The sequence below is a fragment of the Felis catus genome, chromosome D1 (assembly GCF_018350175.1).
Source record: "Felis catus isolate Fca126 chromosome D1, F.catus_Fca126_mat1.0, whole genome shotgun sequence".
Classification (NCBI taxonomy): domain Eukaryota; kingdom Metazoa; phylum Chordata; class Mammalia; order Carnivora; family Felidae; genus Felis; species Felis catus.
This window is the reverse complement of record NC_058377.1, coordinates 47031893-47050758: the sequence shown is the minus strand read 5'-3', so window position 1 is coordinate 47050758 and position 18866 is coordinate 47031893. Positions and strand designations below refer to the sequence as shown.

Genomic DNA, 18866 nt, shown 5'->3' with positions numbered 1-18866 from the left:
TTTATTTTTTATTAAAATTAAAAATTAAAAATTTTATTTTTATTAAAAAAATTTTTTAATGTTTATATATTTTTGAGAGAGAGAATGAGAGAGACAGAGCATGAGAGGTAGAGGAGCAGAGAGAAAGGGAGACACAGAATCCTATGTAGGCTCCAGGCTCTGAGATGTCAGTGCAGAGCGTGACATAGGGCTTAACCCCACGAACTGTGAGATTATGACCTGAGCCGAAGTCATATGCTTAACTAACACAGCCACCCAGGAGCCCCAAAAGTATATTAGTTTTAAAATAAGAACAGTTATTTTAAATATTTGATGCCAGGTAATGTTTAATTTCCTCTGAGGAGTTCTTTTGTATTTTCCAGGTAGTAATGAATGTGATATTGACTGTCCTGAAGCTCAGAGCTAAAGTTAAACCCTTACAATTCACATACTTTGCATTTATCATTTTTGGGAGCCTGTTTTCTTTTTACGCTTCATTATTTACTTGTATATATTTTTTTGGTAAGCAAGGCATTAATAAGTAAGTAGAACTTTGTATATAAGCTATAAGGCCAGGAGGCCCATCAATCAAAACAGGTGTAACTGATGATGCCTTCCTCCCAAATTTCCTGGTCAGCTGGGATGTGAAAATCAGAAAACACAAATAGTTAATACATAATTGTAGTTTGTGGGAAAGCAGGTGCAGTTTGAAAAACAGGAAAGGTTTACCAATTTTTTTCTGTGGATTATAGTAAATGAAAATATTATTAAAGAATTTTTTCATCTTTTGAATAAATATTTAAGTAAACACCATACAATTATTTGCCAGTGTTTATGAAACTTTAGTAATTTTCTTTAACATGAGGTGTTTTTATTGAAGAATCACCTGCTAATTTTCAATTAAAAAAATATTCCTTTGTGTTCAAATAACTAAAATGTCTGGGGTGCAGGGGGGTGATTGAAAGTGCTCTGCTCTTTAAGAAGAGGATTGATCTGAACAAGTATAAAACTGTAGGGCTGAGCAAAAGTGACTCAGAGTTAACTTAGTACTGACTAATAAGGAAGGAGGAGAGCAAGTGCATCAGACACGTGGCTGCTGCTATTGTAAATTTTCTGGACTACAAAGACATCATCATAGGGCTGGATGAAGAATTACTGAAGATGGAAAAGAGTATACAACATGATTTTTTCCATTGTTCCTGTTTTATAAAACATAAGAATTATGAAGTAATCACATGGGTCTGGGAAAACAGTGTCTCATCTCCTGAGAGGTGTAAGATTTTCAAGAGAGGGCTAGTTATCTAGATAGCAGGAAAAAGCAGTATTCCCTTCACCTCTCTGCTCACAGCAGCTTAAGGAGAAAGTTCCTTCTGCGCTTTTAACATCTAAGAACACATGGCTGGTGGCCCCAGGCAAGCCAAGGTCTGAGGCTTTTCATAGTAAGTACTAGAACTCTAAGTTCCCATCCTTCAGAGCTAACAAAGTGAAGGTTCTTCTGATGTTAAAAATAAAGTCAGGGGCTCCTGGGTGGTTCAGTCAGTTAAGCGTCTGACTCAGGATTTCAACTCACGTCATGATCCCAGGGTCTTGGCATTGAGCCCCACATCAGGCTCTGCATTGAGTATGGAACCTGGTTAAGATTTTCTCTCTTTCTGCTCCTTCCCTGTTCTCTCTCTTTCAAAAAAAAAATATCAAAGTTTGATTAAAGGTAATTGATAAAATAACTGAATAATATATCCTGTACAAAGATATTAGCATATATTTAATTCTTACTCTATATACACACCTTGATTTAACTCAAAACATTATAATTTGTTTAGTTAAATTATTGGTAGCTAACAATTTTTAGTGAAAAGCATAATGGGCCAGAAAGTGTGTGTGTGTGTGTGTGTGTTTTTCATGTTTGTTTATTTTTGAGAGAGAGAGAGCAAGCAAGCATGAGGAGAGAGGGGCAGAGACAGAGAGAGAGGATCCAAAGAGGGACCCATGCTGACAGCAGAGAGCACAATGTGGGGCTCGAACTCACCATGAGATCATGACCTGAGCTGAAGTCCAATGCTTAACTGAGTCACCCAGGTGTGCCTGGTTTTAGTTTGAGTTATCCCTTTATTTACTGGTGATTATACTACCTCCAAACCCATTAGAAGGTAGTATAATCATTCCCCAGTGGCACCTGCCTGAATTGTAGCTGAAATGTCTAAGAGGCAAAATGGAGCTTCTACAGGGCTGGGCTTGGTCATTCCAAACCCATTGGGTTGGTTTTTATAGCCTGGTAGTAACAACTCTTACCAGCAGGGCTTTTGGACAATTCTGATTTAAGCCTTGACAATTCTGATGGTTTGGCTTTGTGTTCATTGATGGTAGGTGAATTCTCAATGGACTCTGGTCTTGTAGTTATAACTTGTGAGGGAGAACGGTGCCCATTAATTGGAAAAGAACCAGAAGTCATTGGCTGACATGTTTCATTTTTTGATGCACTTGGGCTTGAGGCTGATTGATGTAAAGGCAAAGGCTTTCTGTACTGGGGAGGTTTAGGGTCATTCCAAAACTCATCTACGTCCACTTTATCTTCTGCTCCATTCTTCAATCTGTCAGATTCTAAAACACTAAATTCTCCTATGTCCCGGCCATGGCTTAGCCCAGGGCTCTGTGGGAGTTCATCCTTCACTGCAGAGAATCTCACATGTTTTAATGGCTCCAGGGAGTTTGAAGAGTCGTCATCTTCCAAGGAATGCTCCTTCTCAGAAATTCTCTCATGGATGGTTAGGCCAGGTGACACAATTTTGCTTTTGGGTTCAAAGTTCTGAAGAAAACGAACCGTTTCAGAGTCTGTGCTGCTAGAACTGGAGTTGCGCTTCAGGATCCCTCTCGGAGCCCCCCTTGCACCCAGGGAGTCTGTCCTTTGTCTAGGAAAAGGCTGGTTATCATCTTGCTTTAACTCATGTGATTTGTGGAGCATTTTCCTGGCTTTGGGGATTGGAGCTTTGATCTGAGATCCATTCTCAGGGCCTGGAAATGTCTGCTTTGGTTTCTCTAAATTTTGGCTTGAAATATCTGGGATCGACAATTCTTCTTTTGACTCTGACAATTCACCTGAAAATTAAAACATGTTAGGTGATATACCAAATGGAGAATAACCCTAATTTAAAACACCTATCACGAATTTAATGTACATTTAGCAAAAAGAGTAAAATAAAATATTAAAGATAACAAAGTATTCGTGTAAGTGCAGACCTAATTAGAAAGCATTAAAAAATTCATTCATGAACTTCACTGAACTGTACGTTTAAGATTACTGTGCTTTACATCCTACTTTGAGGTATTTTTATACTCAGTAAAAAAGTTTTTAGAAAAAATTTTTTAAATTCCTTAAGGAGGCTAAGGAAAAACACAGAAGTCACTTAAAAAATTCACATATGTTGGGACGCCTGGGTCGTTCAGTTAGTTGAGTGTCCAACTTCGGCTCAGGTCAGGATCTCGTGCTTTGTGAGTTCAGGCCCCACACTGGGCTCTGTGCTGACAAAGCCTGGAGCCTGCTTCGGATTCTGTGTCTCCCTCTCTGTCTCTACCCATCCCCTGCTCTCACCCTGTCTCTCACTCTCAAAAATAAATCAACGTTAAAAAAAATTTTTTTTTTTAATTCACGTATGGAAACTAGAAAAAGGGACTCAATGTTTTAAAAAGAAAATCTCAATTTTTTTTAAAAAAGAAAATCTCTAAAACAAAAATTAGTTTTTTCCAAAAAGTTAAAAAAAAAATGGGTAGCATGTTCCAGTGCCTTTTTTTCTGTAAAATATTTTACGTAATATAATGTGTATCCAATGGAGGGGGGAAGTACACTAATATTAAAACAGGATAATTGATACTCCAACTCCACTATTTAATGTTAATTTTCTACCCCTTGTCCAATTTTTAATGCCTGAGGGCTCTTCTTATAGTTGCTTTTGAAGAGACTGAATTGTCTAGTATTTCTTCTTAATGGTATGGAAGAACGGTAAAATTCTGTAAAAGGCAGACTTAAATCAATTAAGCCACAAACCTGATCAAATGCCTCCTGGGGGACTAGGCTGATAATTACAGATTAGAGGATCATAACATTGTCAAGTGGCCTTTTTTCCTTAAGGCAAAAACTCTTTTCATTACACAAAGAATGTCCTCACATGGTACACAGCCAATATGTGCTGTTAAATGAATGAATGAACGCCTCTGGTCAAAAAATTCCCCAGTTCACTGAGGGGAAACCTAAGGCCTGGAGGTCAAACAACAAGTGTGAGCTCCAAGACTGGAATGCGTGAACTTCCAGTTTCTAAAATTTCTGCTTCCTTCCCTCAGGCAGGAAACCAATGGGCACAGTAGAATAAGAAAATCATCAGGACTTTTCACTTTCTCTTGAAAGTTCTTTTAGTTAAAGGAACTCTGAGAATTTCCCTTGGTCCACAGATAACAAAGATACAAATATCTAGTCCATAAAAATAATATTTACCTTCTTTTGAAGTCTGAAAGAAACCAGCCTTTCCATTTTTTGACGGCTCACTTTTGGTTTGTTGAGATAAGTGATCTTCTGGGAACTTGGAGCTATTAAATGGGTTCTTCCTTTGCTGGGGAAAAATATTGTTTATTAAACTCAGTTTAAACGTCATAGCAGCAACTCAGTGTTAACAAATGCTTATTAGTTCCAAAACTTGATAGTTTCATCCAGTAAACTCTGTCTGGCATGTTTGAAAAATTACTGTCCTGGTTAATGTGGCTGACACAGAATTACCAAATATGCCAGACCAGAATTAAACTGTATAAAATATACTCAATCCCAGAGTCCTACAAAGTTAGACCAGAACCAGGCATTCAAATCTAAACTTCACATTTTACAAAGGTGAGAAAACTTGGGCCTAGTCTAGGTTAGGGTAAAGCTGAGACTGATCAGGGCAGGTTCCCCCAATGCTCTTTCTACATAAAAGACTCTCACTGTGCTAGATTAAAGCTGAACTAAATACAATTGTAACTGACCTTTCCTATAAAGATTTAAAAGACACTTATCAAGGTATTTGGAGTGCTTCATAATCACTATTATGATCATCAGTTCCAATGACAGAAAGGGGAACAGTAAATAGAATTTTTTTATTAATATAAGACTGAATATGCTTATTGTCTTGACCTTCATAAATTGGCAATACCCTCCCATAAGCAGAACTCCAACAGAGATTCAGGAAGCTATGAATAGGAACATGGACTGATATGGAACTAACAAGCTACTTTCCGTATGCTTAAAAGCAGCAATCCCCAACAGGGGATTTTTTTTTATTCTCTAGGGCAAGAAATCGGGGTCTTCAGCAATGTAGAAACATGGTATTCACCAACTTTTTCACCACAAGAGTGACTTCTTACATAAAATAGTAAAAATTATCTATATTTGGTACAAAAAAGGACTACAAAATCCTCTTTATATCATGGTACTTTGATACAATGAGAAAAATGGCATTCCTGCCAAAAATGAGACTTGTGGAGTCGGAGCTCAATCTACCTTAGCCGGAGACACAGCTGACTTCCTTGTGTTTTCCTGGGACATATCAATCACGGTGGAAGCTGGATTTACCACGCTAGAACTGCAAAAGAAATAACAATTCAGAGAATAAACCCTCACCCTTTGAGGAAGCATAAATCATGCCTCTGAAGCTGAAAGCTATTAAGGCAGGACAGGAGAGGAAGTTTGTAAAACCAAACTGCCGGGAAGGGAGAGAGAGTTGGGGCCTAGAGATCATTAAGCAGCAAAGTGAAGGCGGAGGCAGAGCAGACACGAAAGACAGGCATGAGACAAGCAAAACCATCAGAAGCCTTGAGATTTTTATCATGGTACCAGGCACACAGGAGGTTCACAATGTAAATTTGTAGAGATGAACCCATCTCAAAGTCAGAAGCTAAGGTCAGGTGCAGATGACAGGGAGCAACTTATCTCAAGGCGAGGGGATGTCATTGCTGAAAATAAAGCCCCAAAGAGTTTCAGGGCTTGGTTTCACAGAATGGCAGTGGTCACTCTAACTCAGGCAGGAAATAACTGAAGGAAAAACTCCGGTGAGACCAGTGACTTGACAGCCGATCTAAGAGATGCTGTGCAGGGAGGCCGGTACATTCAGGCAACTTGGTGAGGGCTCTCAACCTAACTCTCCTAACTCAGGCTGGGCAGTGAGTTCTTATTCAAATACAAAAGGGGTAAGGGCAAGCACAGCAGCCAAAAGATGGTGGCAGGTAGAAGCCTGGGGCTGGCTCAGAAGAGTGAAGAAGATTCTCTACCCAAGGGACAGGACAGCCCCAGGGTGAGAGCACGGTGAGAGTAAATGGAGAAAAGGGAGTTTAGCAGGGTTCCCTCCTGAACAACCACTCCCATGGCTATTAAGGAAGAAAGGAAAAAGAGAGTCAGAGTGGCCCCGGACAGACGGGAAGAAAACCATCTGTTCAGACTTCCTGCTCCAGTGGCCTTGCCTCAGGCATAAAAGGTGAAGTCACTACTGGCTGAAACCACTGTGCCCAGGTGGACTCCACCTGTCCTCTTAGTGACATCACAGACTCAAGAACTTGGAAAATACCTAGGAAGGCACCGGCTTTTCACCATGTAGCAAAGGAACTGGATGTTGGGGAAAGAGAGCAATTTTCCCCAAAGCCACAGAGCCCTGCCCAAGAATATGGTTACTCAAAACATGGGCTACTTGTTCCCACAGCTTCATTTCCTTTCTTTCCCTCTGCACTTCAATTGCTATTTTTTGCACAGACTTAGTCCCAGGAAAAGGATGAACTTTTGAGGAAGCCATTCTTCCTTTTGTTACTCTCTTCATTGTTCCAGAAAGGAATTGCGGCAGTTGAGGCAGATGTATATAAAATACATCTTGATTACATGGATGTGACAAAGAGGGGAAAAGGATGGGGAAGGGAAGGGCAAGGAACAAGAATGGGAATTTATAATGGAGCTAGAATTAAGGCTCATAGAAAAACACATTGCAGGAGGCTATTCTTACGACAGTGGGCACAAATTTCAATCAAGGTATCTATCAGCCAATGTGAAAACAAGTACCTGGTCACTGAGAGAACTCACGGTGTCCATACAATAAAAATAGCCAATAGCTCAGGACTAGAAAGCACTATCTCTTGACTGTCATTTTAAGAAGCCCATGAATGACACAAGGAACCTTACAGCAGAGGCTAGGCTCAGTTTCTTAGAATGTTTTGTATCATCTCCTTATAAATAAAGCAGTCGTATAATCAGAGGACCTCAACCAAATGCTACTGGCTCCATGGATCACCCATTTTGTCCTGCCATCTTCTTCCCTCCTCTCCCACTCACCAAGACTGAAGGATAAGCAGTCTCAACTCTCTCCCCTCTCTGCTCCCCGGAAACCCAGTCCCTGTGCTTCATAGGCCCCAGTTCCGAGTGCCCATATTTCACATCATAAAACCAGACATGAAACTAGTCTCTCTCTTTCTAAACTCTATCAACCAATGTATGTCAGGTCCACTATGAAGTACCTCTTTGACCGTCTTTATAAACCCCCTGCAATGCCTTGTACAGCACCTGATACACAACTTGTGAAAAACTGAAAAATGAAGATCACTGAGCCAGTGCCAGGCAGCAGATAGATATCCATGATTTTTTTCTTAAAAAACCCATGTTATTTGCCAAACAACAACAAGGCACATTATTTAAGTTTAAAATAAATGCCTTTGTTTCTATTAGTTCAGAAAACAAAAGAGGAAGAAATGACACATTCAGAGCACATGGTCAGACACTAAAGTACAGAGATACAGTATCACTGGGCCACTGTGTGTGTTGGGAGAGGGAAAATGACAAGGGGGTGGGACACGTGGTTAGGGACTGGGTTAGTCTGCTTAGAAAAAATGAAAACAACAGTCTTGTGCCTCAAAGTCTGTAAAAATACAGCTACTTCTCAGATTAAGCCCTGGCTTTGCTTCTCTCAAGGAATACAGCAATGTTTTGCATTCCTGCCTTTTATTTGGCAATCATCTTATCCTCAGCTGATTTTTGCAACCCTTTGAGGTACGTATGCTTCTCCTCATTTAACTCATGAGAAAAACTAAGGCTTGGGAGGTTAAATAACCTTGATGTCACAAAATTAATAAATGAAGACCTGGGGATTTGAGCCAGGTGTGTCTGACCCTGACCCAACAGACAATCACACGAATAATGGCGAGGCTACACTGCCTCTGATTTCTCACGTTAATAAAGTGGTGGTTTATATCAAGAAGACTGAAGTCCAGGTGATCCTTCTTTCCCAGTGACTGTCACATCTGTCACTTCCTTTCTACCTTTACAGTCACATCCTTTATTTCTATCAACTTTATTAGCCTCACATCTGACCTCCTGATTCTAAAGTTCCACGAATCCATTCAGCATTCCGCCACTAAGCTGGGATGATCGCAAACACAATTTTGATCATGTCACTCTTTTGCTCGTTCTCCTTCCCCGACTCCCCAAGGCCTGTTGGAATGAAGTCTGTTTGAACTTGTCAGGAAGGAACTGGAGATGCTCCGCCATGTACCCAATATACTTTCCCACTCTTTCCTTCTATTGCCCCTTCATGCCAAAGAGTTCCATCTACTCATTATCCCCAAAACTCACTTGACTGTTGTCTCCACTTGGTCTATCCCCCCCGCCCTGCCCTCATGTGTTTGCTCCGCTCTCTGCCCAAATCCTTGCTGTCATCTCCAAGCCCAGTCCAAATCTCACCGCCTTGTGATACTGCTCCTGTATCAACCCAGCTAGAAGTGGGTCTCCTTGTCTCAAATCCTTATATCACATTTCAGTGGTACTTTGGATTCGAAATTTGCTCTCTGCCTGGCACTATTTGTTATCACATGATCAGATATTCACACACACGGATGCATTATTTTTCCTAAGAGAATATAGACTCTTTATAGCCAGATACTGTGTCTTTGTTTCTTGGAATCCCTCCCCAAGGCAGTAGACTGTGTCCTGCATATAAAAGATACTCAATACATTCCACAGGACTAGATTTTTAAACTGTAGCAAGCCAAATTCCACACCCTGTGCTTGTAATTCTTCCCTCAGGCACCCTTCAAAAACTACCTGCAATGCCAGAAGGAACACTTAGACAAAATGTGTTTACTTTGTTAAAAGAATTATTAAAGTATTAGATTATGATATTGACATTAGGGTTAAAAGTATCTGCATTTTAATACAAGTCTTGGAAGACTTAACTACAAAGAATAATAAGGTATCATACTGTTGCAGGGATGCTGGGGAAAGAGGTGCAGCTTTAAATCATACCACGTGGCCAGCTGGACACAACCTGTTTCTGTGTCTAGCCATAAAGTGCTCCCAAGCACATAAAGTGACTTTTAAGAGTTTCTGAACCTTAACTGGCCTTTCCCTCTAAAAAAGTTAAAAATAACAGCAGACATCTTACACTAGTTCTTTGCAGCTTAAATATTAACAGTGTCGAATCAGAAGCAAATTCTGCGAGTGATTTTTTTCACATGTTGTTGCTGTTGTTCACCTCTCCCCCTTTGGGTGGCAAGTTTCTTGGAAGCTAATGCTGGGTCACGTCCCAAGTGCCCAATACTGTGCCAGCACATGTTACACTCAGTGAAGCTCAAACACATGGGTAAACAAATGAAGAAATGGCTCAGGGATAAAGTGAGGGAAGTAAATTAGAAAATATGCTACACCAAGCCTTTCAAGTCAGCATTTTTTTTTTTAAGTAAAACATTACTTGTCTGATGCCACCATACTTCATGCTACAGAATTCTCTAACATGAATATTCTCAGCCAAGTGTAAGACACTCTGATGTCACAGTGAAACTATTTCTACCACAGGTGATTTGGACAAATCCAAGATCCTATACGATTAAGAAAGATTGGGGCGCCTGGGTGGCGCAGTCGGTTAAGCGTCCGACTTCAGCCAGGTCACGATCTCGCCGTCCGTGAGTTCGAGCCCCACGTCAGGCTCTGGGCTGATGGCTCAGAGCCTGGAGCCTGTTTCCGATTCTGTGTCTCCCTCTCTCTCTGCCCCTCCCCCGTTCATGCTCTGTCTCTCTCTGTCCCAAAAATAAATAAAAACGTTGAAGAAAAAAAATTTAAAAAAAAAAGAAAGATTGTTTTAAAGTGCTCAGTATAAGTGATTCTGGGGGGCAGGCCTCTAAGAAATGAAATGGTCACATCACTGCATATGCAATATATCCAAGGACAAAAGATCAAATGCATTGTCCTTAGAATGGCATCTCTACCTTGCTTTTGGGAGAAAGCTAGGTGCTTCACATTGAGCTTATTATTGGGGTAGGGGTTGAGGTAAGTGGCTAATTCTTCTGGGAAATTGAAACAGGGAGAGGAAGAGGGAGAAAGAGAGGGAGAGACTAAGAGATTGAGACACAAACAAAAGCCTTCCAGGGAAAAGAACATTAGTAGAAACAATAACATTATTTCAGAATTAAAGACATGGTTTTAATTTCTTGGTCCCCATTCAACAGAGGATAAGACAGAGATCGGTGGCAAAAGTATCACTGAAGCATAGGAAGTGAAGCTTAAAGAGTAGCATTTTTGTTCATTATGATGACTCACAAGTAATCAGTGCTTTAACTCTACCAAAACCAAAGTGAGGTGAGGACGTACAGCTTCTCTTGTAAGAAAACTCATTGTTTTCTCACCACTTCCTAGGGAAGTGCAGAAGCCATGGAAAGAAATACCACAGGGAAAGCTTCACCTTGTTCTCCCTGAACTCATTTTGGAGATATTCTCTAGGGATTTTTTTGATTAACAGACATTACAAACCTCTGCAGCAGCCAAGCTCCCTCCTACCTCCATGCCTTCTGGTACTCTACTTTGAATGCCCCCTCTTATAGTTGTCCAAATGTGAGAATACCCCTCACATTCTTGTCCATCTTTTATAATCACCAGAGCTCATGGTGATACTGCTGAGCTGAGAGATTCTCAGTAACACAAAGCAATGAAGTCTGTAGGCTATTCGATCATGTTCTTCATTTGTAGCTTAACTTTTCCCTTTCTCCTCTTTTCTGCTCTATTCCTGAGTTCCAAACTACTTCATTCAATCATTCATTCATTCACTCATTTGTTCATTCGTTAACCCCTCATTCACCATTATTCTTTACCTCATAATTCATTACCTTATCAACTGTTTTCATCCAAGTGGTCAGTCTCTCACTCTCCGTCTATTCTCCATTCATTCCTTCCTTCCTTCATTCATTCCACAAGACACTCTTTGGGCACTGTTGTATGTGTTAGGAATAGGGCAGTGAACCAAACAAAATATAGCAATAAACCAAAAGGCCTTTTCCTCATGCATTTGGAGGGCGGGGAAGGACAATACATACACACAAAAATAAATATGTAACCCAATGTCAGGTAGTGGTAAGTGTGCAGAAAATAAGAGAAAAATGCTGGCATTCATACATTCCCCAGATACTTATCACTACATGTTAGGTGCTTGGTACATGGTGGTGAATAATATCCATGTCCTCAACACTGAGAAAGAAATGCAGTGAAGCTCAGCCCTGGGAAAAATCTGGATTTTTAAAAGTTCCTTGGGCAGTTCTGACATACAACTCACAGTTGAGAATATCTCATCAAGTAACCCATGTATCTTTTATAGATTATTAGATAGCCCTGTGTCATACAAACACCTGAAATTTCTTCTAATTTCATCTCTAAAACTGTCATACGTTTCCTCTTTTCTCCACTCCCTTGATTAGGTTCTTACCATCTCTCACCTAAACTTCTGTTACAGTGTTCTAATGGAATTGCCTAACCCCATCTTCCACAGTTATCAGAATGATCACTATAAAAAGCAAACTTGATCAAAATGTCATTTGATGACTTAAAGGAAAAGTCCAGCCTTTTGGCCAACATGCAAGGCTCTTCACAATCTTGCTCTGGTCTCTTCCTGCAGCATAACTGCCCATCACTCACAGAGCACATCTACTAGACCATTTTCAGGTCTCCAACACGCCAGGCCCTCATGTCATTCTCTGTGCCTATATTGTCATTCTCCCCATGTCTACCTAACATAATCCTTCTCATCTTTCAAGAACTGACTTACATATAACTCTCTCTAGAAGCTTCCCTGACAATCCCTCGCATTCACCCTGGACACGGGGCTACTCCTCTGTGCTCCCATAGCTTTTAATTACACTTATCATTTGACATCACAATTTATGGTTATACATGACAGCCCCTTTTGCAAACAATAAGTTCCCTAAGGACAGGGACCATATGTTGTTCATCTCTGAATTCCTAGCTACTATCCTGCATACAATAAATATGGAATAATTACTGACTGACTAAATAAATGACTGAATGAAGAATAAATTAGAAACCCTATAAAATGATTTATTCTACTGGGTGCTAGCAAGACATTGAATCAGTGTTTCCAATCAGCTACATACAGTTATATTTAAACATTTTATTTCTAATAAATATCCTGAAAGTAAACCCAGCCAATATATGGATTAACTGTTCCATCGTAACCATTCATACCCATTTCTCTTTCCTATTTTTGTACACATTTCACTGTCTTTCTTCTGGCCTTTCTGAACTCTTCTGCCTGTGGTTTAGGCTGGCCCATAGTACCCCCTGCTGATTTTGCTCCAGCAAAAGCAGTAACTGACCTCTGACGGAGGACATCTATTACCAGGGCTTGTTTGTATATAGTCAGAGTATACTACCACCTCTTTGATATGATGCCAGGGCACTGAGATGCCCACTGCCACTAACACAGTCCTCTCTGCACTTAACACTTTGCTTCCCTTGGTTGAAGGCTCTGATCCCCATCAGTCTGCATTCTGAAGGTAATTCTTTAATCTTTAGAAACCATTAGGAACTGGAAGTCTTCCCAGCAGAAAGTCTATACAGGGTGGGAGACAGACACGTGACAGCCCTCTGAATCCTTTCATTGAAATGCCCTCATCTGCATTGCACACCACATGATAAGAGCTACTTGGGCTGTGTGTTGGGATGCCACAAACACGCTCAGGCTCTTATTTCAATAAGGTGACCATTCAGAAAAGGCAAGAAGCTGAAAATTTCCATCCATGCAGGGTTATTAAAAAGTCAATATTCCTTAGAGTGGAATGCATGCTAGATTCCTTCAAAGGAGAAAGGAGAGGCCATCGGGCAACTGAGGGATGTGGGATGGGGAAGGACGTGAGAAGAGGAACCAGAAGGGGAAAAGAAATGAGAAGCTTGGAATGCACTTGAGAAACTAGCGTTTTCTTTAGTGTATTGGGCTGGTCCTGTGAGAGGCCACAGTGTTAATATAAGCTATCACAGAGACCAATCTTCAGACAGGCAGTCTTAAAGGAAGAGATTAGAGAGAGAAACTACAAGGCCAGTCCACTTGCAGCCTCCTTCAGACCAAAGCAGCACCAAAACAGGGACATCTAAGACTATCAGTGTTGCCCGGAGCACCCAACCTTGTTTCACAGAACATGTCATCCCAAGTAACAAAGGAAGGTCTTCTCACCCCAAAACAGGTCTACCTCTATAGTCAAGACATGTTATACTTCACTTATGGGCAGGGTCCTGACCCCCATGGGAAGAGCTTCTCACATCTTTATTTGTATACTCCCCACCTTGGTTCAGCCATGTCTTATGGATTATTTGGGGATAGGGAGGACATGATGTGCTATCAAGGTGTGGTTCATGAACCAGTGCCAATCTGAGAACTGCATGTCACTGGTTCGCAATGAGGGGAGTACAGAAATTGCGTGTATACATTTAGACTCATTTATAGCAATTTGCTAAGACATCCCAGAACTGTATTGGGGCTTTATACTTTGTATGACTTTGCTGTTTTCTGTATTTCATTTTTGTTATATTTTTATATAAGATTCCAATCTGTGATGACTAAGAAATACAGATTATTTTTTAAAAAACCAAAACACTGGTCTTTGACCACAGTTTGTGCCAATACTGCACAGTTAAAATTCAGCCACCAGCACTGGAACTGTGAGCATTTGGAGTTTTCCCTTTGCCACTTTAAAGAAAACCTCACTCTCTATTCCTTCGTTCATCAAACCTCTCTCTACTTCCTTGTGTGACAGGTGCAAACAAAGATGAGTTCCGGAAGAATGCAGGTACCAGATGGCGCGTGAGTTCATGCCAGGCACCCACAGTGTTTCAATTCTTCCCAGGCAGGACCCCACAGAACTGTGCCCATACAAACAAGGAATCTTGCCACAGAACCTATTAGAAAAACTGCTTCAGAAACTGCAATATCTAGTCACTGTTGCCTCACAACACTCCCGGACACCTGACTCCCGGCTAAGAAAATATTGACAGGTACTGAGTCATGCTATTGAAGTTCAATTCCTCTAAAAGTACAGGCCCCAAAATACACTTAACACACCCAGTTCGCAAAGGTTAAAGTATAGGTGAGAAACACCACAGGAACCCGATACTGAGTAAAGTACTAGCTTCTGACATGGGAAGGAAGAAGTAAACAACAGCTCCTTCCACAGTTCTGGATGATTACCACCCATGTCACATCATGAGCAAAGCAGCATACATTTTTATTCTGACATTTTTATTCTTGCCTTCTGAACCATACCTCATCTATGTTATAATAACATAATTATAAAGCCACTGGAAATTGCCAATTTTCTTTCTTCCTGTGAAATGCTAAGTGGTTCCCACATCTCAATTCATTTAATCTCATAATATCCTGGTGAGGCAGCTCTGCTCTGATTTACAGATGAAACCAGAAAGACTCGTCTGAGGCCACACAAGGAATGTAGAAAATAATGAAGATGTGACTTGGGGAAGCTATATTAATAGCCTCAAATTGAGGAACAGGGGAGAAACACCCACCAGCCTGCATGGGGGTCATGAAGAAAAGCCAGGTAATGAGGGCAGCGGCGCCTCTGCCCCCCAGGCCCTTTGAGATGAAATGCGTTCTTGGGAGAAGGACAGGAAGTCTGACCCAGATAAAACTGTGCAGTAAGCTAAGTTGGTCTTCTGATACCCCCAAATCTCCTTTCCCCTTCTGTGGTACTTGAACCCTCCTCCCCTAGCTAGTCAGTGTTCTGGTGTCCCCATCACCCATCAGATTGGCTCTTAGGAGCTGCTCTCAGCTCCTTAATGATGATTCTAAATAACTGTGTTCTCACTCCTGGAGTTTCTAATACTTAAGTTCTCATCTTTCCCTATGGAAGGAAATCCTTTATCTCATTAGGGGGATTGCTGGAAAATGGGAAGTCACCAAGGGGAAGTGGTAGGGGTCGATTCTCACTCAATGTATGTGAGAGTCCATACTTCCATTCACTAAATGCCCACTATGTGCTATTGACCATTTTAAGAATTCTACATTTACTAGCTAATTAAATTCTCAGTAATCCTGCTGGAAAATCATTATCATTCCATTTTTATAGTTGAGAAACCAAAGGCCCAAGAAGTTAAGTCACTTCTAACACAAGGTCACAAAATCAATTAGTGACTACTTATTGTTTAACTTCTAGCCAACATGGTTTCTACATACAGAACATTACAAATCATCCCAGAAGGGAAACAGTCCAGCCTACAACCCATGGAAGTGAGTCCTCTCCAACCGGGAGATGGATACTGGGTACCTTAATAGAATCAGTATTCCATTATTCATGTCATGTAACTTTACTCATATTTGGCTCTGAAATGCCTATTGATGCCTACATTATAGACCTTCTCCCTCATGTGTCAACTACATTAGAAATATCCCTGTTCCCTAGGTGCCTCAGACTTGGAAACTGACTCAGTGATTATCCTACCAGCAAATTTGTTGACTTCAGCCCTGTTGTAGACTCTGAATTGAATTGTCTTCACTGAGGAGGTACAGATACAATGCAACTGCCTTCCCACCAAAGGGTAATAACTATACCTCCAAGGGATGAACACTAATGGGAAGATCTTAAATACCTAAAAGTAAATCATCAAAAGATTTCTGGCAATGTAGCTCCACAGTCAGGTACTTCTTAGGAAGGATGCACAAATGTACATTTTTGACTGGCCAGATGGTAACAGGTATGAAAAACACCAAAAAAAAAAAAAAAAATCAAGACTGAAATATTGAGGACAATCTGCATCCTAAAGAGGCATTTACTGAGCACCTCCTATATACCAGGTATTCTACCTACGTTATCACTAATTCTCACTATAGTCTTTCCTGGTATATATATATTATCTTTCCTATCTAGAGTTAAGAAAAGAGACTCAGAGAGGTTAAATGACTTGTCCATCATCAAATGGCTAATAAGTGGCATATTTAGGATTTGAATTCATGTCTGGTTTCCCAGAAACTTGAGCTTCTTCCATTGAACCAGGATGTACAATTTGATCATAATTCACCTCTTCTCTGAAACGACTATATTTATTTTGAAGTACCTCTTCATTCTACTCTAAGGTGAAATCATTAACACAAATAAAAATCAGCTATTGTTGGTGCTAGAAGAAATCACCCACTTAACATTTTAATTTTATTTAACATTCAGGTTTGTTAGAAATTCTCGAAGTTGGAAGAGTACTGCTCAGGCTTTGTCCACATCAGGGCCCCAAATTCTCTCATACATACTCCCATCACAGTGCCTGTGAGAAGAGTCTGGTGTTTGCACTCATAGCACACCAAGCCATGAATCCCACATCCAGCGGCTCTCCCTGTGAGCTCTACCTTACCTTGGGCTTGCTGGTGCTACATCCTCTGGCTCTTCTAGAGCACCAGTTAGCTCTGGGGGAAGGATAGCATCTTTATTGACGTTATTCACCCAGCTTTCCTTTGCCTCATTTGCTCTGTCCTTACTCTGCTCAGCTGAAAGAGGAAACAATAAAGACAGGAAGGTTATCCCTCACCTCCATGACCTACAACTCTTATAGTCGCTCTTATCACTGAAGCTCAAACTTGAACCTCAGGCCTTTCCAGAGTGCCAAGGCAATCACTAATGAGTCTGAGTATCCAGGGTCAGAATTACATCTGCAAGTCAAGTCAGTAGATTTTCATATTGTTAGCTTCCCTCAAGCAGAATCTCCTGAGAGCATGATTGTACATTTAAATGTGCAGGTAAATCCAGAGACCACTACAGCAAAATGCTGACCACCTCTAAGTGGATCTGACCTCAACTGGGGACAGGACTAAAGATGTATGCCAGGGGAATTCTCTGGTCAGTGAGTCCTCATTGGAACAGAGACACCATCATTACCAAGCATTTACCAAACATCAACAGTGCCTGACTTGAGGTTGGGCTCTGGGACCCAAAGGGAAATAAACACTTATCATCTGGAATGTTCCTCTCCACTGCCTCTTCCTTCCCCCAGTCTCTACACATCCAAATTCTACATACTCCTCAATACCCAGCTCAGATGCCAAGGCCCCCCAAAAAACTCTGCATTCCCTATTCAGGAAATAACTTCTTTTTGCCTCTGAACATCAGATCTCTTCATCAGCACCTCTCATAGCATCAACCAAGTACTAAATGCCAGACACAGTGCTGAGTTTTTTGCATGCATTTCCTTGTGAGGAAGGAGTTTTTTTCCAAGTTCACAGGTCTGGAAATTGAGGATCAAAAAGTTCAGGAGACTTGCCTAAGACCACAGAGCCAATAAATGCCAGGAATGCTTATACATCAACGTTAAGAAGATGAAGCAGGGGCGCCTGGGTGGCTCAGTCGGTTAAGCATTCGACTTCAGCTCAGGTCACGATCTCGCGGTCCATGAGTTTGAGCCCCGCGTCGGGCTCTGGGCTGATGGCTCAGAGCCTGGAGCCTGCTTCTGATTCTGTGTCTCCCTCTCTCTCTGCTCCTCCCCCGTTCATGCTCTGTCTCAATATAAGGGCTCCCAATTACCAAATAGTCACATTCCAGGGTGGTATTCCCTACAGAGTCTCTCTACACATAAGTCTAATTTCTTCAATTGCAAAACAGAATCCACAATAGTAACCTGTACCTATCAAGAGTTCTGAAGGCCGGGATGGTTTTGAAAATCAAGAGGGATGCAAGCAACACATGGCATATACTCAACAATAAGCCTTTATTTGCAAGGAGTATGACTCTGAGTCATAAAGAATGAAATCCCAGTGCGTCATTTGCCAATGATACAACCTTGGACAAGTAATTTCACTTCTCTGAACTTTACATGTCCCATATATAGAACGGGGATAATAATACCTACCTTACAATATTGCTGCTATAGTTACAAATATAGAGAGTAAATGCCTATCATGTATTAAATGATCAAAAGGTGAGAGCTGTTTTCCTTATTGTGTACAGGTTAGATCTACACAGGGGCTATTCTCAGGGGTAAAAGTTTATACTGTCTAGTCTAGAGTGAGAGAGAAGGCACACTATAAATGTTTAATAAACCCAACAGAATTCTAAAGCCCTCAAAATACTGTCTTTACAGTCTCTTAAGTAATACACTTGGTTGATTAAAGAGGTATCAGATGTTAAAGTTGTTGAAAGAGATGCTAGTCTCTTTCTGTCACCCTACTCAAAGGAAAAGGTTCTGAATCTTCTGAGTTAAAAGCCAAAAGGAATGCAGGGGTAAATGCCTTATAACCCCAACTGTTGGGGCGCCTGGGTGGCTCAATCAGTTAAGATTCTGACTCTTGATTTCAGCTCAGGTCATGATCTCAAAGTTTGTGAGTTCAAGCCCCATGTGAGGCTCTGTGCTGACAGTGCAGAGCCTGCTTGGGATTCTCTCTCTCTCTCCCTCTCCCTCTCTCTCTCCTTCTCTCTCTCCCTCTCTCCCTCTCTCCCTCTGCCCCTCCCTTGCATGTGCATACTCTCTCTCTCTCTCAAAATAAATAAAATAAACTTAAAAAAAAATAAACCCCAACTGTCTATACTACTACAACTCAATACAGTCTCTAAAGGACTTCCCATGTTTTTCT

General features: G+C 41.0%; 1 protein-coding gene across 17 annotated transcripts in view; it reads right to left on the bottom strand.

The window, feature by feature from the left end:
* Positions 1-18866, bottom strand: part of SYTL2 (synaptotagmin like 2) — a 155449-nt gene that overhangs the window by 35298 nt on the left and 101285 nt on the right. For all 17 annotated transcript variants that reach the window (XM_045038658.1, XM_019811685.3, XM_019811683.3 and 14 more), the window contains 4 exons: positions 16658-16790; positions 5498-5579; positions 4463-4577; positions 2269-3072 (listed from right to left, as the gene is read on the bottom strand). In XM_045038658.1, coding sequence (XP_044894593.1) covers positions 2269-3072; positions 4463-4577; positions 5498-5579; positions 16658-16790 — 1134 coding nt within the window. The remainder of the gene's footprint in view (positions 1-2268; positions 3073-4462; positions 4578-5497; positions 5580-16657; positions 16791-18866) is intronic.